The 22,242-nt window shown below is 35.5% G+C and overlaps 1 protein-coding gene across 1 annotated transcript in view; it reads left to right on the top strand.

Annotated features, from left to right (window-relative positions):
• AHI1 (Abelson helper integration site 1) overlaps window positions 1-22,242 on the top strand; it is an 82,368-nt gene that overhangs the window by 36,080 nt on the left and 24,046 nt on the right. Inside the window, exons 18-19 of the mRNA XM_036380625.2 lie at window positions 205-322; window positions 21,855-21,913. Of these exons, the coding sequence (XP_036236518.1) occupies window positions 205-322; window positions 21,855-21,913 (177 nt within the window). The remainder of the gene's footprint in view (window positions 1-204; window positions 323-21,854; window positions 21,914-22,242) is intronic.

Consider the following 22,242-nt stretch of genomic DNA (forward strand, 5'->3'; position numbering starts at 1 on the left):
CAGTAATTTTTCCAAGTCTGTATGTCCAAATACTAAGAAAAAATAAATATTGACGTTGTTAGTCTTCATCGACTTAAGCTTTAATTTTTTTTTCCTGGAATTTAATAGTTATTTACAGTAAACACATATTTCTCTTCTAGCTATTGCATCAGTAAGTGACCCAGGAAATTAGACTTCACTTTCTGATTTGTCTTCCTATTACAGGCAAACTCCAATCTCTTGCTTCCTGCACCATCATCTCTGTCACCGCACTCCAAGCTAAGGCTGTCGGGTGCTCTGAGTCTTCCACTGAATCCTCTGTATTCTTTCACTGCTGAAAGTGGTAAGTTTCTTTATTTCTTCACTTTTTGTACAGAAGGGGTGATAACTTCTATGAGGATTTTTTTATTTTCTGCCTTTAAAAATTTTGCTGTGCAGCTCTTTCAGGGACTAACCCAGTTTTGTTATATGTGATACTGTTTAAGTCCAGTGTGATACTGTCCAATGCTGATGCATGTTTCTTTGTAAAATTTTTCTTTATTAAGCTGTACACCTATTTATTAGTGCTGTAAATTCATAGAAGAGGATGAGATTGCCAGCCTTTTCTTAATTTAATATTTTGATAATATTTTAATGCTTACTGAAGTATCTTAAACATGGGCACTCAAAAAGAATAGAATTTAAAAGCATATATACTACTACAAAACCTTAGTGCTTGATAGTCTATTTGCAGTTGTTTTTTAATCTATTTTTAGATTTATTTTTTCCTAAAGATATTTTATATTGAAAGATTTGGAGAAAAAGATAAGCAATGCAATTATGTACATTTGTGATGCTTACTTTGCTAATAATATCTGTTTCATTGATAATCACAGTATTTAATAACAAAATTTATAATTTCATGCCATTTTTTCTGGGCACCTGTAAATAAGACAGAAAATTGGCACCTTAATTTCAAAGTGTTTTTGTTTTGTATCCTTGAGAGGAGTAAAAAGAATTCCAGAGGGAGGGTGGAATATATAATGAAATAAAAACACGTAATAGAGATTTAAAATGTAGATAGTAAAGATAGGAATAATCTCTATAATTATATAGAATTATCTCCTAAAGGCAGACAATTTTTTTCGCAAATGAAGTTATGATTACTTTTTCTGAGCAGCTGGGGAAATGGTCCTTAGCATGGTCTAAAAGATAGACCCCTGGTCTCAGAATCACTTTTAGTCACTAATTCACAATGCAAATGGCCATACACCAATTAACTTCAGTATTTTTATTGTCTACTTAAACGAAGGAGCTTGGAGCCATAATAATATTCATCTGTTGCTAATGGATGCATGTTATTTCCACTGTGTATAAATCTCACAGAGGCAGCAGAACACATATGCTTACATATTGTGAATACTTAACGTAAGTGGACTAACCCTTTAAAGAACATTAACATATGCTTTTAAGTTGTTCTACGTGGCTATTCCTAGTATTGCTCAAACCAAGAAATTTTATTTTCTTGAATTTTACTTTATGCAGAAGCACAGATAAAAATGTTGATGGGGACTTCCTAAGTAGCATGAGGGAACATAGGTGTATGTTATAGCTGTGTATGAACACTCTCAGTGTTTTTGTTTCCAAAGCTGATTTTTACTTCCAAGATGATCCACAGGTACAGGAAAGTATTTATACCAGGGAAGCATAGTCAAATAGGAAATATAGTAAAGAAGAAGCCATGTGAACAGGAAGATTTTTAAGGGAAAGCAACCATAAAAATACTAATGGGCCACAATTAAAATAGATTTTTCTGTAAGAAAATGTTTTAAAATTGTGAATTACTTCTCTGTCGTTTTGTGGGCCTCCAGGTTGTTCTATTGTGGTAGACTTGTTTTCAGTAAAACATGAAAAAGATTTACTTATCTATTTCATCATTCCCCATTGGTTATAACCTGTGAAGATAAGTGCTGCTGTTCACAGGTCCTAACTGCCAGATAAATTTTGCTTTTGAATAATAGGTAATCTGTACTTAAATGTTTCTATTGATCTATTGATTGTGCTCTGAGGACAGAACCTTTATTTTCTGTGTTGGTTTTATATACAAAATATATTTTCATTTTGTACTTATTTTAATTGGGATGCTGCATTGTTAACAATTGCCTGTACTAGAGATCCAGCAGATGGTTCCATATTCCTGAAGGTTATGTTGACAGTTCAGTTCTGTCACCTTTTACTGTGCATCTAGTGCTTCTTAAAGCAAAATGCAGAATTCCATTTACACGTGTAAAGCTCTGTTAGCAGTATATTTAATCACGTAACTGGTGTATGTGCATGCTCTAACAGTTTGGTGAGGAGGTAGCTGATATCTTGTAGTATGGGGAGTGTAGCAGCCTGAATATATGCAGCTCTTTCTTTTTAAAAGACAGTTTAATTGTCTCAGTCTTGCCTGAGGTAGGAAGCAGTGGAAAAGCAGTGTTTCTATCTATGTGCTATATATGGGCAGTAGCAGTACTACAGCAGATCTTTCCTGACATTTAAATCTTTTCATATCCAGATACATTTGCAGAATTAGCTATTTGTGACTTTGTAATATAATACTTCAAATAAAACTAATATTCACTGCTATAGCTTTTAAATATGTGTGTTCATTTTGACAAGTGGGTTCTGTATACCCTGACATATCACGTGTTTTGGCTTTTCTTCAAGTGCATAATTTCACAGATTTATAGATTTTAACAAAGCCCCAGCCTTATTCTGCTATTTATTCTATTTCCCCACTTCCTTCAAGAATAGTTAGCTCATGGATGCCAAGGCAGGACTGCCTTTGTTTCCAACCAGTTTGCTCTAAATGAAGTAATTAATTGTTTAATTATCTGATAGAGAGCTTCAGTATCTTTCTCAATGACAGAATATTCTTTATGTGAGATGAGTAAAGACAAGATCATGATATTATTGACCATGGAGCCCAACCCTCCTCCTTAAAGTGGACTCACCTAGAGCTCAGTGACTGTATCCATTTGGGTTTTGAATGTCTCTAAGGATGGAGACTCTAAAACATCTCTGGACAACCTATCACAATATTTGACTGTTCTCACATGAAGGGATTTTTAATTATGTTTAAATTATATTTTGTATATTTCAGTCTGCTTTGGTACATGGGATTATTTCTCCCCTAGTTCAGGACTTGGCATTTCCCATTGTTGAGCTTCCAGAGGTTCTTGTTGGCCCATTTGTGTGCATTGTCAAGGCGCCTCTGAATGGCAGCATGTTCCTCTGCTGTATCAGCTCCTCCTCCCAGATTTTTATCATCTGCAAATTCATTGAGGATGCACTCGGTCCTGTCATCCAGGTCATTAAAGGAGAAGTTCAAGTGTGGACACCAGTACTGACCTGCTGAGTGCACCACTGGTCTAAAGTCTCCAGTTAGGTTTCATGTGAGTGGTTACAAGGCTCTAAACTCTCCAACTCCGCCAACTTCCAGTCTGCTGCACTGTCTGTTTTACACAGTGCACACCTGAGCTGTTCATCTGTGGGAATGTTATGGGGGACAGTGTTGAAAGTCTTGCCAAATTCCAAGTTAACAACATCTACTGCTTTCCTATCGATTCTGTGCAGTGCTGTGCAAGAGAGAGTTTGGTCAAGAGCATGGTTAGAATTACTAGAAAAACATAATGAATTTTGTCAAATAGTAATTAGCAAATAAGAGCCACAAAGCAAGTACAACATGGATCCACTTATTTTTATGTGTTACCTATAAAGCACTTCATTAGAGACATTTCATCAGATTTAACAGAATTTAAGAAAATGTGTGTTGTGTGCGTTCCTCTCACAAAGATTGTTTTAAATTTGAGGGAAAGGCATGGAACTTAGGTTTTCTTACTGTCTGTCATGACGGCCTGTTTGCTGAATTTTTTCATCAGGGTTGTGACTCATTTTACCACATCAGAATAATTTTTGTGTCTGCCTCAGTATAGTTGTACCTGTGCTCATAACAATGTCAGTAATTTTGAAAAGTCTGCTAGATGTTTGTCTTTGGAGAAAGTCATCCCCTTTGGGTTTTACATTTGTAGTTTAGATTCACAAAGTCTTATGGGTGTTTAGTACTTTAAGGAATCTGTCCCTAGAGGTATGTAATATTTAAGGTTGCTGAACTTCTTTTCTTCTTCCTTTGCTTTCCTTTTTTTTTTTTTTTTTTTCTTCCTTGGTAATTTGATTGAGATCTGTCTTTGATAGTCAGAATTGAGGTTTTACCTTGCCTGTGCTGTATGGCCCTGGCTACACTCATGCTTAGTGCCAGTTTTATCATACCTGGCCTGTAGTGCTGTTCTGCAGCACTGTACTGTAGCATTATCCAGAACTTTGTCTTAAACATTCCTGTCTCTTTCTTCTCATATCCTCCTCTTTCATAACTTCTTCCAGGATGACCCATTTCCTAGTTGTTATTTTTTTAACAAATAGAGAAGTCGCAAAAACTCCAGATTTTCAATTGCTCATTCTAGCTCACAGACATTAAAATCCCCTCTGGAAAATTTTGTTTGCCTTTCCTCCTTAAGACTGAGTATCTTTGGACAGTGAAATCACCTTCCTCTGACACACTGTTTTGGAGGTCTGTGGCATGCCATGAAAGAAATATCTGGCATCTTTGGGCTTTATTCAACAGTGATTCTTCAGTAACTATCATAATGTTCAGGACATGCTTTCTAAAATAAGTTTTAGGTTTCAAGTCATTGTAATTAACAGTGACCCTAATTGTTAATTATGTGGGAGATTGAAGCTTGACTATAAATACTACACAGATCTGTTCACTGAAATTTGGACTTCAATAAAACCAGTTAATTAAACTTGCTCTTAAAAATTAATTACGTATGTGCTAGAAACGTGATGGTTCTTGTATCTTTAAAGAAAATCTCAAAAACAAAAAACACAACATTTTGGCAGGGTTGAGAACAGTTAGAAATTTTCTCTCCATTAACACAACTGACAGTCAAAGGTGTTTTCCACCTATATAAAGGGAAAGCTTCAAAACACTCTTTATTGCTCTCTAAAAAAATTAACAAAACTGACTTCATATTTAAGTTCTCTGTAACATTTGACAGACTATTTAAAACTGCTTCTTTCAGTCCCAAGCAGATGGTGAAATAGATTTCTACATAAAGATATCAGAAATATTAATGCATCAGTTAAATGTTGTTAAAATACATTTTTTATTCTTGGGTTTTTTCTTGGAATCAGAAAAAGGAGGTACAATTTTGCTGCACCAAGTAGCAAAATTCACATTGTGCAGAGATGCTACAGAAATACATGTCAAAAGTTGCAGTCTCATAAGTATGTTAAATCATTGATCCCCTCCCCCCCCAATATTTCATACTTTCTCCCCAACTCTGTAACATCTCTCCTTCAGTACTGCAACAGCCCTGAAGGAATTGGATGGGCTTGTTTGGGTTTTTTGGTGGCTATATGCCTTTCACATAATTTTTTCGCCACTCAAGGAAGAATGTCTGCAGAAAGCTTGTTCAGTGTAGCCTTATTCTTTTCATCTCTTACTGAGAAACTCTTAGGGGAAATAAGGCTTACACAAGGTGTAATTGAACATGTATCAAATGAACAATTCAATTCAATTTTGTTAGTCTAATAACTTATTTTTTTCTAATTTTAGAATAATCATCAACAAAATATTCCAAACAGATACTAAAAAACAACAAGAGTATATATTAATAGAAGAGTGCATGTATGTGAACTCTATAGTCCAAGTATAAGATGAAGTACAGTATTTGTAGTACCTCATGAAAGAGGTGATTGAAAGACAGAAGATGACTAAGAGAAGCCATGTGGTACAGGTGGCACCATTGCCATCTTCCCTGCACTACTGTGCTGAAAATATGTAATTTTAGGGTGGGGGAATGTTTTTGTTTAGAGGGAGTGCCCTTTGGAGAAATCTGTTACTGGATCCAGTCCGTGCAGGCAAATTGAATGGCACATGGATCACTGAAAACATACTTTTTTTGTTCCTAGCATATTAGTGTTAATACTGTATTTTAACATAGGAGTGAAATATCTACCTATCCAGTTTTTAAGAGAAATATCTTGAGTATGTGTAAAAGACTTCTTGCCAAGAATATAAACACAAGAAAAGAACTCAGTTTTGTTTTGAAAGAATAGTGGGTATATCTGTTCCTTGTTGAATTGTAATGTATGCTGCTCATTAGCTTGCCCAGCAGCTTCATTTAGATTTTCTGTGATGGTGAAAGCAATTAAGCTAGCAGGGCTGCACAGATCAGAGCTATGGAAATGCTGTAGCAATTTGTCATAATGTCTAAGTTCCATTGACATCTTTCTTTTTATCCCCACATCTTCTTAAAATTGGGGCAGAAACGTTATGGTGAAGAGAACCAAATACACACCTAAAAATGGTTCAGAACCCACACTATTAATTGAAAGTGGTGTGAGTGTAGTACAATCTGCTATAGGTCATTATAGGGAACTAATTTTACTTTATTTTTTATTTATGAAAAAACTTACAAAAGGGAAGTAGGTAATGTATAATAATTTCACAAAGTTTCTCAATTTCATTAGCGTTGGTGAGTCTGCAGGCCTTTTTTTGTGTTATTGATTGAGAAAATAATGAAGTGATGTTATGAGGCTTGTGCAAAATTGTTTAGTAGCCTTTATAATATTATATATATATAATATCTGTTACAATAAACAGATTGTTTGCCTAATCTGTTTATCTTTTCCGTTTATTCTTACTAATATTACTCCCTCCTTCTTCTACAGAGGAAGAAATTCAAGTTCCCCCTTCACAAAGGGATATTCTTAGTGGCCTTGATCAGACAGTCCAGTGGGCAAAATATGTTTTGATAGCACTCTGCTACCCATGGAGTCTGGGGCTGAACAGAAGTGCAGAACACTTTCAGTGTGTGCTATAGAGGTGCTGCCAACATAGGAAGCGATGAGAATAAATGCTTGTGGAGTGGTTAGCTTCCTGCAAGCTGAAATCTGCTGCTAGTAGATTGTGTCATGTGTTTGAAAAAGGGGAATGTGCATCAAGATGAAAGAAATAAGTGCCTGGTTCTTGTCTCTCACTTTGCAGTTATATTTCTATGGTCTTACGCAGTTTGTTGTCTTCCTGCTCTGTCATATATCTGAAGAACTAATTCTGCCTGACACACTTTTCAGAAATTAAAAAATTCTCAAGAGAACTGTTCTTATATTTTTATGGGGGTGGATTTTTAAAAATGTGATCCTTTTCATTTAATTATTCTAATGGGATACTGATGCCAAAAAATTAAGAATTTTACCTAGTATTTTCTTTTACATTCTTAAATGTAGAAATGTGAGTTGCTTTCTGTTATTGCAATAAATATCTTATTGCTACTTTGAAGAATTCTCATGTTTTCTGTGATTTGTAGGATGTAATTGATTTTAACTCTGTGGCTGGATCAAGTATGTATGTTTTCTTTCTTTTGGAAACTGAATTATTTAAACAGCCCCACCACCACTTCATCTGTAATAACAGATAGCAATAATGCAGAATACTGGCACTTTCTAAGTGGGTAAACTTGACTTATTTTAGTCCCTTGGTTTTTGAGTATATTATTCTGTTGTGGGATTTTTTCCTCCTATTAACCAAAGATAACAACCTTTACAGTCATTACAAGCCTTTGTTTTAACTAAAGATTACTGCATAGTCACTGAGTATTACAATGACTTAAGTTTAAGATCCAGTTAACAGATTTTCTCTTTTTTTTTTAAATGGTAGGAGGACTCAGTAGAGAGAAATCACCAGCTCAACACCACAGATCAGCTCTCAGCAAGTGTCAACTGATGTAATTACACTGATGTTTGCTTAAAGTATTTTTACCATAAGCAGAAGAGCTTTAAGTCTAAAGTGCTTTTTTATATATGTCTGTTAATTTGAATGGGAACTCCCCTGGGGAAGATGATCATTCATTTTAAGATATTTATACCTCTCACTTTGACTTAAAGGAAATGTGTAAGAGAAGGGAGAAAGAAAGAAGATAAAAACTTTTTTCATTATTATTTGCTTCTAATGCTATGGAAGAACTGAAAAATAGAGCTTACAGATATTTTTCTCAAAGCAAGTTTTCTTTTAAAACAATAGGAATATCTATCACAAGATGTTATTTTTTTATACCTCCTTCTTTTATAACCTATTTGGCTATACCATTTACATTTTGAAGTAGCTGTGACTCAGTTTCTTCAGTGCAAATAGATTACAAAGGCTCATGATGTTCCAGCTTACAGCTGACTTTGGCAGTAAATAAAAATCAAGAGTATCAGGACATGCCTGTTGCTTTTATCATGGCTTACAGGCAGCTCAGGCCATTCTGCAGGAGAAGGAGCTTCCTCAGAGCTCTGTGACCCTGCTGTGCTGCCCACATCATTGGACAATGTCAGAGTTCTGGCTCAAGGTGCAAATACAGCATCTTGTCTTACGCTAGAAGAGTTGGGTGTTTACGTTTAAAAAATGAATAGTAAAAATGATTTTTTAATTTGAAAACATAAGTTGTATAAATAGATTCATCTAACCACAAAAATGTTCCAATAGAATAGTAATGACACAGAGACATAACCATTAACAGTAATGACAATCTAGTTCTTCTATTGTAAAAGGTTGCTTATCCAGTTTCTTCTATCTGATTGATAAGATGTTATAAATGTCATAAGAGTTTGTATTTTCTAGTTAAACTTGCTAGAATTGTTTATACTGAGATCAAAGATACACATGTTCCTTTTTTATATGTTCTTTCTCATATTTCTTCTAGGTAAGTTAATTAAAACATTTCTCTAAAAATTACACTAAATACCATGCACAATAACAGCAATCTTTGAAATTCCAAAAACTTTATCTAAAGAACACCATTTATATTTACTTGAAATTGGTGTATGTTAGGGTAATTACTGCTGAGCCTTCAGGCTAAAGGAAGTATTCTCAGCCAAATTATACAAGGGTGTGGATTAAATGAAGCATTACTCTCTGCTTGGCAGCAATGGATATAGATTGCAAAATCAGGGTGTGACGTAGTACTGTGGTGAGTCTCTGCCAAAAGAGATTTGGCCTAAGTGTGCCCTTACTTTCTCAGTTATGTGGATCCTAAAACAACTGAATCTAATTAATTCCTAAGTAGAGAGGTCCTGTTAACTGTTTTCACTCTGAGCTTGTCTGTAATTTTGGGCTGTTGAGCCACAAGACGACAACATGCTTGAATAAAATTTCAGTTGGTCATGGGGAGGGAAACAATCCTTCTGCAAAGGACTGTGCAGTAAAGTATCAGTCTTCTTGTCCAGCAGAAAGCTCACATCAGCAAGGATGCTGTCTGTACAGCAGTACAGGAGTGAATAAAATAGGGAAATTGATCCCTGCTTGTATTGCTCCAATCCTTCTGTTCCCGTCATTTCCAGAGGAGCTGGGAGGAGAATGCAAAAACCCCAGTAGCAGCCATGGTGCACAGGAGGGAGAAAGCTCCATATCCCAAGAGGAGACCAAAGTACTTTGATTTCATTGCTGGTTTTGACAAATTAGCAAATCCAAAGTGCATTAAAAAAAAATAAAAAATCTATGTTTTAAACATACATTATCCATCCCATTTTGGTACACATGCATACTTTTTCAACTGCTTTAAAAAAGCCTTTGCTAATTTTGTTGATAGATTTTTATGTGTGAAGCAGTTAAACTTCTATGGATTCATATGCCCCTTGTTACTCTTGTTATTGAAGCCCCGATTTCAGTGAGAACAAACCTCCCTGACACGATTAATTCTATTACCATAACACCTTTTAAGTTAACTCTGGGTGTATGTGGTGTGTAGTATGCTCTGCAGTAGATTGTGGTACTGATGCAGTTTGGTCATTGTAGTTTGATGTGGATCATGTTGATCCTGTAGAAAGTAATGATAGAGGATGGTGGCTTGGGAAAGCGTTAAGGCAGAGGGCAGGTGCAGAGAAGTGAGGGCTTCTATAGGTGTGTAACTCAGACATTGCCGTTGTCACACAGTAGTTTGCTGTTATATACAGAGCTGGATTGTGCTGCCTTGATCCAGATGAAATGAGAGCTTCATGGAGCCTGCATGCTCATTGTTAGCTTGCTTTCTTGCTCACTGGAGGCTGTAAGGAGCAGTGACTCGTTCCTTGTTGGCCTCAAATGAAGTCTTAGAATTCTCTTAAAACTCTGCTTCTGAAAACTTGTATTTGGGTGTTTTTTGCATTCTTATGGCATGCATTGAAGGATTGCAGAGGTTCCTTTCTCATGTTTTCCTCTCACAATTAAGATTTAGTTTCTTCAGTTTTTACTTCCTCAGGCAAAGAAAAAGATTCAAGTGACAAACAGGCAAATTCAAAAAAACTCTTTTAGTGTCTCCCCTGCTCACTTGACCCAGGGCTCTGTTCTGGCTTGCTGGACAGTCCCTTTGCAGAAGGCTCTTATTCGACCATGTAACACTCTACCTCATCTAAAGATTGACTCCAGCATACTGCATCCCCATATGATTCAAGATTGCACATCCTCTTTTCCTGTCCTGTCAATCTCTACTCCAGCTGTCATCTATGCTAGCTTCTGGTGCCTCATTGATTGGGGTTTTTTACAGACTAGCTGAAGGCTGTTGCAGTGGCATATGTTGATACAGGTCTTTCTGCAATCCTTTCAGAGCCTGACTGGTCAAAGGAAGCAGACTGCTGCAGCTAATATGCCAAATAATAACATACAGAAAATTGGAGCTTCTTTCAAAATACGTGTTTAGCATCTTTCAGTGTGACAAATTGCCTAGTGGCAATTTGAAATGTCGTGAGAATTTGTTCACCAACTTCTGGTTGTCACTATGCACCTACAGAGCATAATAAGATTCACTTTGTGAGGTGTTGGATTTTTCAGGTGAAGACCTTGAATAGGTTTCATTTTCCTACTCCTTGCATCTTTGAGTTTTCATTAATGGATAATCACATTTAAGCAGAGTTCACCTCTGTAGTAAAAAAGCAGGAGCCTATCCTTAAAGGTGGGGGGCGGGGGGGGAGTTGTGACTGTCTCTATACAGAGGAGGTATCCATGAGGTGTGTCAACTCTTCTGCTTGTTCTGGGAGAATGTTGTAACAGTTATGCATGCTGCTAGTTGAAGAACTTCTGTTGTGAGCTGGGCCCTGGCTAAAACCAAGCAGGTGTTTCTTTCCTATAAAGAGTCCAAGCATATTCTTGGAATTTTTCATTTTTGAAATAATTTAAAACACAAGTTCTGAATATATATATTGATTAATTGGTGGCAACTTTTCACATTTTGTGTCCAGCAGATCAATCTAATATAATGTATGTTCTGCCAAATTGTATTTGCTTCTAATTTGGCTGCTTCTGCATAAAAACAGCAACAAGAGAAGAAGAAATATAGTTGTTCTACTGTTACTTGCAAGATTTGGGGTGTAGTGCCTACCTAATGCACATCTATAACATACCACATCAAGTGTACCTTGATAACAGTACTTGATTGGAAAATTGTTTTCCTTCTGGTACAGAACATAAAGGAAACTTCCATCTTTGTTTACTACACACACATGTAAAGGATCTTCAGCAGTTGAAAATGTGGTTTCAATTAAGACTCTTCCTGCAAATCAGCTTTTCTTACCAAAACAATTTTCAGAGTAAGTTCCAGTAATCACTCAGAGAGAACAAGGTGTGTCCAGGGTTGTCTGTATCACCATTCTTGAGTTAATAATTGGCACGTAAACGTGTGCAAAAACCATCTAGGAAGGTTTACTGAATAAGGCTATTAAAGGATGTACTTTGAGATTTCCAAACTTAAGAGTGTTGCTAGACAATTTTCTGTGTTTTTCAGTTGTTTGGTCCTTTTGAAGAAGCAAATGTTTGTAGCAGTTGGCAATGAAGTCAGTTTTAAAGAAACTCAGATATCATTCATAATGCATAGAAATGGGTGGTTCCTTTTAGAAAAGGCTATGGAGAAGAATTTCCTGTCCTTGAATATTCAGACCTTAATCACCTCCCTCTTACTGATGACTTTGAAAACTTAGCACTTACTGGTTTTGTGTGGCTTTTTGCTTATTGGAGATGCTGTATGAGCATAGTCAGGGATTTTAGCTGCAACTGGTAGTCAAACCAGAGAGGGTGAGTCATAAAATTAGGCTTAAGTGTTAAAGTACTGGAGTTTTTAACAGTTTGGGACTACCTATGTGATGATGTGAAAAAAGCTAGTATGGTATTGTATTAAGCACTTATATTGTATTTTATAATACTGTAAAAAATATTTAGTCAAATGCTACTTCTTCATTCAGAATTTAATTTTCAATATTATTTGTGTTTACATCTTTAGATTTGCTGTGTAAATAGTCTTGCTTGCAAAATTCCTATACAAACAAGGTACTAATGTACTGGATAGGACTGTTACTTCTACTTTCTCACTTGCCACTGAGATAGTGAAAAGTTTTACTGTCTTCTAATCCCAGCTGTAGTATTTTGTGTTCCTGATTGAACCTTGTAGAGAATTCTGTTCCCTCCAGGATAATCCAGAGTTTTAGAAATGTGGTCTTAGCTTAAAGCTGGGCACAGCTCTATGAATCTTTATGAATCTGCCTGTCTTGATTTGCCTTCTTTTGCCTCTCCTCAGATCAGGTGGTGCTGTTGTAAATTAAAGGGAGTATTGCTGCCTACTTATATTCAATGCAAACATTTGCCGTGGTTGTTTTTTTTTTTTTGCACATCCCCATCTAAGACCCAAACATTCTAAAAATCCACTGCTGTAAAAGCAGTAACAGGTTGCTGTTGCATTCTAAAAAAAACTTTGCAAACCTTATAGGTAAAGGAAACTGAAAAATCAATATATTAAAAATCTATGCCCAGCTGGATCTCCAATGTGTTGCTTTAATGTTGGGCATAACATTTCAGTATATTTTCCTCTGCAACAGATTATATCAATATTAGTCTCAAGTGCTTTTTTATATGTTGTTTACAAGGAAGTATATTCAGATTTTTGTTACTAAAGTAGTAAGAGGCCATTATTTTATTTTCCTATTCAATTGGATACCATTTAGAAAGGGCTTACTTATTCATACATGTTCTATTCACTGATATGTAGAAAAACCTTCTAAAAGTAGTTTGTTCATAAATTTTCTGAAAACTCAAAAAGTGTGCATGTGGGAAAATTCTCATGGAGTAGCTTGGTTTCACCACACACATATTTCCATGAAATATCTGACCAGTCTAATTTCTGAGCTACAAAATAGAAAATAAACTTGGGGGTGTATTTTAAAGAGATGATCTATTTCTGAACATAGAAGTATGTTTGCTGTGAACTTTTTTCCTTACTCTTGATTTGAGGCAAAATTAAAAATCTTACATAATGGTTTCCTGATACAGTGTTTGCCAATGGTCATGCATTTTTCAGGTTTGATAATGTGTGAATTGTTTGGCCATTTCGTAGAATTTTCTGGTAATACTTTGTCAGAATTAATACTCAGTAGTGGCTGAAAGTGCTAATGTCATAGAGAAAGTAGTGGCTATTCTGGTCATGATAAAGACTTGAAATATCAAGCTGACTTATTTTTTCCAGCATATTGCACATGATGTTGGTGATACTATTTTACCTTGAATGCAAATGTTAGGAAAATGCTACATAAGCATTTAGAGGATTTGAAATTTTTTTTAGATTTTTTTCCAGTCAAGATGTGATTTGACATTGTGAGGCTTACTGGGTAATATAGAAATTCAGTAGTTTATGCAGTAACTGGTTGTTTTTACTTAGCTGACAAGACTTTGCATTGCAAAAATGTGTTAATAGTTAATTTTGAAAGATATTTGTGGTATCCTAAGCATATTTTCTTATGGCTTTCCACTTGTAGAATGGCAAACTAATTTGATTTAAGTAACTCTCAGTAACTAGCCATTGCTGAATTCCTGTTGTGGGAAGAGCCATGTGAAAAAATTACTTTGTTTTCCTTCCTTGCATAATTTTCATTCTTTGTCTTTTATCTGTAGTTAAGTATGTTTTTTTAAAGACACAAGTAGAGTTATGAGGTGGTAAGATACTTGACTTTGATAGTTGCAGATAGAGTTAAATTCTATTTAACTGTATGCAGATAGATTTAAATTCTTTTTAACTGTATTAATAAGTTAAATTTAACTGTTCTACATATTTTTAGAAAGCAATAATAATAATAATAAAGCCTGCTTAAGAGCTTAATTTCCTCTGATTCAGGGAGGGTAATTTAAAGTAGAGGCAAAAATATTATTAAGCCCAAAAGTGAAGGTTGCTACTTCAGTGTTGGGCATCTACAACTCCAAGGGACTGCAGTTTTTATATTTTGTGAAGTATTTTTTGATAGGGAGCACCACAAACTGCATGTAATAGAATGCAAAATAAGTTTTTTTTCTATTTTGTTATAGTTTGTTTGCTTTTAAATAGTCCAGGTGGGCTTAGCAAAACTAATAATGACTTTCTCAGGATATCTGCAGCACTAGAAGAAAAATAACTCTTATTAATACAAAGAATGCGTCATAGTCTGCATTTTCCTTACATCTTTTTTATCTGCTATCTAAAGCTTGTAAATTATGCTGCCAATCTGATTTCACAAAGCTGATGTTATCTCTGGAGGCTTATTGATGTTTGCTGTAGAATCACCTTCTGTTCTCCAAGTTGTAGAAAGAAACAACTGGATACTATAACTTGTGCTCATTTTCAGTGATATCCACTGCTATTGTGATGTAATGTTAGAAGTTGTCGTAAATTAGCACGTTCCTGATTAGCATGAATTCAGTAAATGTTCTTTACTTCAAAAGAGTGCTTGCGACACGTGCTACTACTTGCATTGTTTATATATGGTACTGTAGAAACTTAACATTTGCAAGAAAAATGTAAGATGATGGTTTGATAAGATTACTCAGAAATAATTAGGTGGGTGTGGAGGCTGCTAAATGTATTTGATTTTAATCTCTAATTAAAAAGTTGGATTTTTTAATTGTTTTTGTGATGCAATAGTTTTTACTTCATTATGCTTTTTGTAAATAGGGGCCAAATTCTACCTCTTCATTGTGCCTAAGTACAGAATAAATGTTTTCAAATGAAACCCAAAGCCAGTGACAAACAGATTATCTCTATAGTCCTCCTCATGGAGGATTATTCTCAGAGCAAACACGTGTATATGCCCTTGTGTACCTTGAACCAGGAATGAAAATGATGGCTAACCTTGAATGAATATCTCTATGCATTCTTTTGGCTGATGGGAGATATAATTATATGTTGTGGGATCTGGCACTGCCAGAAGCACAGTGTTTTCATGTTAGTGCTGTCTGATTTTGAGGTCTCTTATATGAGGATTGGAATTGGTTGATGTTACAGCAAAGGTATCTCTCTGTGAATCTACAGGTGTGAATTTAAGCCTTGCCTTGTTCCACTGCTCCAGTGTTTACTTAACTCTGCTGCAAGGACAAACTACCTGGTCACTTGAGGTGTGGAATCAAACAACCAGATGCATTAGTTAGAGATAACTGCCTCAATCCTTACATAAGGAAGTTACTGTGTTAAAGCACACTAGAGCAGTTGTGTCTCTCACTTCAGGAAAACTGTGACTTGCTCATGGTTTGGGAACCCAGAGTTCTAGTAGCTGCAGCTAAGGCATCCACTGGGAAATTACATGCTGTGTTAAAGAAGCTGCAGCACAATGTATGGAGCTGCATGGTCCTGAATTGTGTAACTCCCTAGAGGTTTTTTCTAGATAACTCTTCATACCACTTTTCCTTTTCAACTCTTTACCTTTTCAACCAACTGTTAGTAAACAGTTGGTTGAAAAGGTAAACATTACTTACTTTTTCATTGAAAGCATATCCTTCTGTACATTCTTTTCTATACAGTGTAGATTTTGAATGGCAAACAAAGCCTGATCTATTGATATAATTTCCCATTATTTTGTTTATTTTCAAGTTTTCATTGTATTATTAGGGATGGGGAAGGGAAACAAAAATAAGTCATCCTTTTCCACCTATCAGCACAGCTGTTTCAGCTGAATGTGGAGAGGGTAAGGTGGGGTGGATTTGGGTTTTTTTTATGCCTGCCATGTAGATCAGTCTCCACTAACTGGAGGAGTGACATCTGGCAGCAATAGAGTTGCCAGAGCTTTTTTGTCTCTCATTTTACTGAAGCGTATATAGTATGTAAACAGCTCTCATATCCAATGGGCAAAATAAATAAACAGATGTTTCTCTATATAACTTATAAAAAGTGTGACAGTAAACAGAGAGGGATTCTATTTGCCCTATAGATTTTGGGTTTTGGTTTTAATGAAGAGATTTAGTTTAATAAATTGGAACCTCACTTAAAAAATGAGAATGACAGTTAGGAGATAGTTCAACATTTTCTGGATGCTTTAATAGAAGAAAAAGGTGGGGAAGAGGCAAGGAGAGTGCTAATAATGGCATGGGGTGACACTGGGTAGACTTCTGTCAGTGCAGAATACTCTGCAAGGATCTTATTGGTGTTCATAGAAGACCTTTGCATTCAGTAATGTTGCCATCACAACACCTTTGTATATACAGCACGTGAGAGCTGCCTGTTTTAAGCACATGCATTTTAAGTGGCTTGCAAGATCACAGAATCACAGCATTGTTTAGGTTGGAAAAGGCCTACAAGATCACTGAGTTGAAGCTTTACCAAGGGTCACCTTATCAACTAGACCATGGCACTAAGTGTCACATCCAGTAGTTTCTTGAACACTTCTGGGGATGGTGACTCCACCACCTCCCTGGACAGCCCATTCTAATACTAAACAGCCCCTTTCATGAGGAAATTCTTCCTGATGTCTAGCCTGAGCCTCCCCTTATGAAGTTTGAGACCATTTCTTCTTGTCCTGTCACTATGATACAGATTAAACTTCACTAAAACAGTTTTCAATGCACTTTGGTCCTATCAATTCTGCTGTTGAGTCTGGAATATCTTCAAAATCATAGGTGCTAGACAAAGTTATGTAGAACAGAGTTGGAAGTGGGTTTTCACCTAAAGCAATGGATATTGGTGAAACATCTGCTTTGCTGGTAAAATGAAAAGGTATGCTTGTGTTAAGTAGGTGCCTCCACTTCTTTCATTTTGTGTGAACTGCATCTGAAAATGTTTGTGGTGGGTTTTAAATGTATTTGTGATCATGTGTTTAAATAAAGGAAAACAGGTCCTTACCCAGTATATAAACAATCTTTTTATATAATGAATTCTGTATTATTTAATGTTCTATATATTTAATTCTATATTTATATAATGTTTGATCTATTAGAGTGTAATTGGTTTGAGGATAAAGTCTTTGAGGGAAGATTAATATATATTTAGGTCATTACAAAATTATCTTCATTCCCATACGTTATACATAGTTTGAAAAATGAAATTTCAGAAATAGCTGAAAGCTTTTACTTTAAAAACCTCAAAACTTTCCTTTGAAACCTTTGGAACCTAAAGTAGAGATTATATTGCATGCTAAAAGATCCTTTCATCGCAAAGGCCATACTTTTGGTCATACTGCACTAGGTGACTGTGCTGAAAACATGTTTCTCGTTACTGGAAACAGTTTTAAAGTCTCAGAAGATGAGTAGGAAGAGGAATGAGCTGATCTACACGTATTCATCTCATTTCTGGCTTGACTTTTTTTCCCAGTGTTTGTTATTTAATTGGATGTATTTTAACTACACTGTGTTGCAAGAGACCATGATATAATTCATAAGAATGTCTGCAATAAGAAATACCATTTCCTAGAGGCATTGTTTATTTTCATGTCTTCCAGGATTTTTTGTGGGTTTTGAGACATTAGCAATTAGTATAAACCTGAATAAAACTCAGTTAAAAACAGAATAGTGTGTGACTAGAGTAGGTAAGATTTTTTTTTCCTCTCTCTGCATGCTTTAGAGGTGTTTGTCACAGAAATGTCTGAATATTAACATATTTCAGTTTTCTTAGATATATATTTGTCCTTTGCTCTGGGATTTTCTGGGAATTTTCCAGGGTGAACTTTTGGATTATTTCATTAGCTATAGATCCTGTGTGACTGGAAGCCTTAGAGATTTATTATGCTCAAATACCTTTAGTAATTACAAAATTAATTTATTAAGAACATTTCAGAAAGCGAGAAAAAGCCTTCTTTTGAAAAGTTCATTTAAATAGGAGTTCTTTTGTAACAAATGTTCTCCTGGCCTTTTTTAAAACAGCATTTTTTCTCAAAAACCTTTCACGTTGGGTGATTACAGACAGTCCAGTAGGATAATAGTGGAATTATGTGGTTGCTTAGAAAGACTTCTTTCCCTTCTCTGCTTCTCATGCTATTAGTTTAAAACAAAATCACTAAAGATGCCGTTATTTTAAAGGAAGTGTTCTTAATTATTACAAGTTCTATTCAGGGGCACTGTTGCTGCTGTCATATCAATTTCTATATAAGTCAAGTCTATTTAGTAGTGAACTCATCTACTTTGTGCGTTTCAGTCCAAGTACTTAGAATTTGATCACCTCACACTGATGTGAGGTGATCTAGAGCAGAGGGTAACTTTTCAGTGAAAGCATGCAATAAGAGTGAGATTTGGTGTTACAGACACATTTTGGACAGGATAACTTCTGTCTTCTTTCCTCTTAGGCTGCAGTTATACTGGCAAAGAATAAATTGCCAGAAGTGACTGAGGGGAGCTGAGGGTACACTTTCAATTCTCTGTTCAAATTGTATAGGAAACTAGCACGGCTTCAGACTCCTCTCAAGGCAGGCAGATACACTTGTTTTCAAACCAGTTCTTTGATAGGCTCACGCCATAATTGTAACAGTAGCCTTATGTGGACCCTAAAGAAGAGCTGTCCTGCTGTTTAATTGTGTTGATGTGAAAATTCTGATCATTTGAGGTAAAGGATTAGCATCTGTTGTTTTGAGATGCCTGATTTGCAGCTAGACATTAGCAGTAAGTTCTTCTAGAAGTAGTATGATCTTCTCATGTAAAATTCCATGTAAAGGAAACCACTGAAGAATCAATGCAGAGTAATAGGAAATGCAGTTATTCAAATATTGATACTTTCATTGGGAAGATTAGCTTCTCAAGATGTGTATGTTTTAAATAGGAAGACAGCAGATAAGAAAAAAGATTGTTGGAGAGAACAAGTAAAGCATCTGCATCAATTAAAATGCTTCCCCATTAGTGATTCTGAGGCAACCTTAAGACAGGACAGTCCAGATTACCCTAGGTGTTGGGGCTGTTTTGGGCTTGACCTTACACAGGATTAAATGACCTTTCCATGAGCTCAGACTAAGCGAGAGTCCCAGCTGGTCACGGTGTCCTGTAAACTTAATTTTTAGATCAAGAGGAAATGTCCTTCTGGAATGCAGACCTCAGTTTCAATATAGTAGTTAAAAACCGTGTACAGCGTGGATGGGAGAGAACCAAAGCAAGCACTCTGAGGCTGTTAGTCACACCTGCTTGATGTCATTTACATGCTTCATCAAGCATGGAACCATATCAAGCCCAGAGCTGTGGAACATTGCTTTAAAATTCTACTGCTTCACTTGGGAAAGAAGGGATGGATATTCCCTTACCTGCTGAATGAAGCTCGTTTTGTTCACATCTGTTTTGAAGACTGTTGCTGCTGTTTTGAAGATGTGAACAGGATTTTTTTCTTGGTTTGGATTTGTTTTGTTTGCTTGGCAGTTTTTAATATGACCGTTTTGAATGTAGGGGCTACAAAAATGGATGCTTGATAATTAAAAACAAGTAACAGATAGCCCTAAAATCTACTTTGGAGTAAGCAATAGGCATGATCATAGAATATTTGTGACCAGGTGTGCTGTGATCTGTTTATACCTCAAGCAAAGTAATAAGAATTTTCTATTTGTTTTGTCTCTAGTAATGGAAAACACTGAGTCTGAACCAGTGCCAGCTTCTAGAATTCCATACAGCGCTCCTTATATCTTTGAGTAACACATCTGTCTGTCCTACACTTGCAGCATAGCAGGTCTGTGCTGCCCTTTATTGGGGCTGAATTGGGAATAGCAGTCTAACCATACAGTTTTCACCTGATGAACAACTGAATATAGAGGCTGCACAGGAGTACTGATGTGCATAAACATACAGTCCAGGAGCACTTGGAAGTAATGCATGTTTTCCTTAGAAAAATATGAAGGTCAATGATGTTACAGATAAAAATGCAGATTAATGTTGTTTTTAATTAAAACTTGAATATTTTTCCAGACAAACAGTTGTTTTTATCAAATATTTTATATATCTTTTATCTTAATATGGGTTTGTGTGAGTTGGCACAACACTCCCATGCTTGGATTGTCTGTCTAAAAGAAAAATTTATCATGCAGACATTTTATTGGTTTTGAGTTTGTTTGTTTTTTGTTCAAAGACTTGATACAACATGTGTATGTGATAGTATATCCATATGTAGTATCATCTCTGTAGCATCTGGTTTTCTGACTTAGAGAGTGTGTAGATAGCAATATTAATAGGAGTAATATCCCCACTGAGTTTTGGTTAGTGCTGAACAAATGTTTTAGCAAATAGCTTGTTTGAATAAACGTTGCCTTCAGGACTACTGTCTTTAAGTATGGGTTAAATTCAGAAAATGGTTTACATTCTCATCTCATTCTTCTTCTTAAAAGAGATGGGAAAAAGTAATAAAAGCAAAGTAAGCCTTTCAAAATAAAGTATTTCAGAATTTATACAAGATTTTCCTAAATTATTAAGATCAAGATGTTTTTAATTCATACATGAAGCTGAATAATCCATTATTGCATGTATTTAGGATTTCTCACAAGTAGATTAGTCACATGCAGATTTGCAGGAGCATGGTTTGACTATCATTATTTGAGCTTGCAGCTTTTATTCTAGTTAGAAATATCTAAATATCTTAATGATTAAACATTTATGAGTAAATCTCCTGTGAAAGTCAAAACCACTAGGCTTTAGAAAATATACTGTAGGTGGAGTTGTGCAAGTTTCCTTGTGGAGCTCTGCCAGTACATGGGAATGTGAATCTGAAAAGTCCTCTTTATTCGGATACTAGACTCCTCAAAAGCAGGTTTTTGGTGTGGCAAATGAAAATGAGTTTTCAGAACTTATTTTTCTTTAAAAACAAAATTTGTTTCAAAGCTAGTGTCTCACAGAGAAAATCCAGTGAGCTTAACTCTGTGTTGCCTGGCATTTCTGTACTTGAGAAACTGTTCTCCAGTGAAGCGGTAGCATTTTTCACTGTCATGTTCAACGATTTTCCGATTTTTTTGTATCTTTTCTTTTTAAGATGTTTTCTTAAGTATACAGCCGAGGAGACCAATAAAAAAAAGATAAATCCATAGATGATGAAAGGATTTTCCTGAGCTTAGTAGTTAACATAATAGTCTGAAAAGAAAAGAATTTACAAGTACTTGTTCAAGTGTGCTATGTAGAGAGTGAATAAAATAAACAGCAAGATGTGTTGTGATAGGAACTCAGATGATCAAAGGGAAACACTGAATAGGAATAGTTATTCTTTCAGATAAAATAAGGAAGTAATTCCTTTGTGAGTTTTTGTGATCATTTCTGTTGGAAAACTTTGTATGCATTACTTGGAATTTCAATGAAGAGAAAAGCAATACAGCCTAGATAATAGTGTCAGCTTTGAGCACGAGGTGGCATGTGGACATAGCTTGAGCTACTTCTCCAAATCATTTGAATGGAAATATTGGATTAGTTAACCTTGTGTCAGGTCTGTTAGTTAAATAAACCCTCCAACTGTTCCTGACTGAAGGATGCATAGTTGTGACTGAAAGATGCTGCTGCTTTTCATTAGAATTTTGTCAAACACACCCTGCTAACATAATGATTTTAAAATAAAATGGTTTATTCGATGGAAAAGGATAACAAGCAGAAAATTCACAGCCTTTTCTTTTCACAGGGTGCTTCAGCCCAGTAGGAAATCCTCTTAATCGAACACTATTGGGTAGACTACAGAAGGTAAGGAATTCTCTCTTTGCATTTTTTTTAAATTGATGTTTAACTATCAAATGTCACTATTCACAAGTTCTCTCTTGTAGAGAGTTGTTTTTTTATCCTGTCTTTATTCAAAAAAGAGATGTCTTCAAATCAATTGTCTACATGGCCAAATTAGCTTATGCTGTGACCAGCTGGTAGTGAGATCAGATATCTGCAAATCAAAAGCTTTATATTTTTTCATTACTTAATTTTTGTTGTTTAGAAATAAATAAGATCACACTCATATGTTTTTTGTTTTTCTACTAAAAAAACAGGCGTTGATGAGTAGCTGAGAGAAAAGCAAAGACAAT

The sequence above is a fragment of the Molothrus ater genome, chromosome 3, assembly GCF_012460135.2.
Source record: "Molothrus ater isolate BHLD 08-10-18 breed brown headed cowbird chromosome 3, BPBGC_Mater_1.1, whole genome shotgun sequence".
Taxonomy (NCBI): domain Eukaryota; kingdom Metazoa; phylum Chordata; class Aves; order Passeriformes; family Icteridae; genus Molothrus; species Molothrus ater.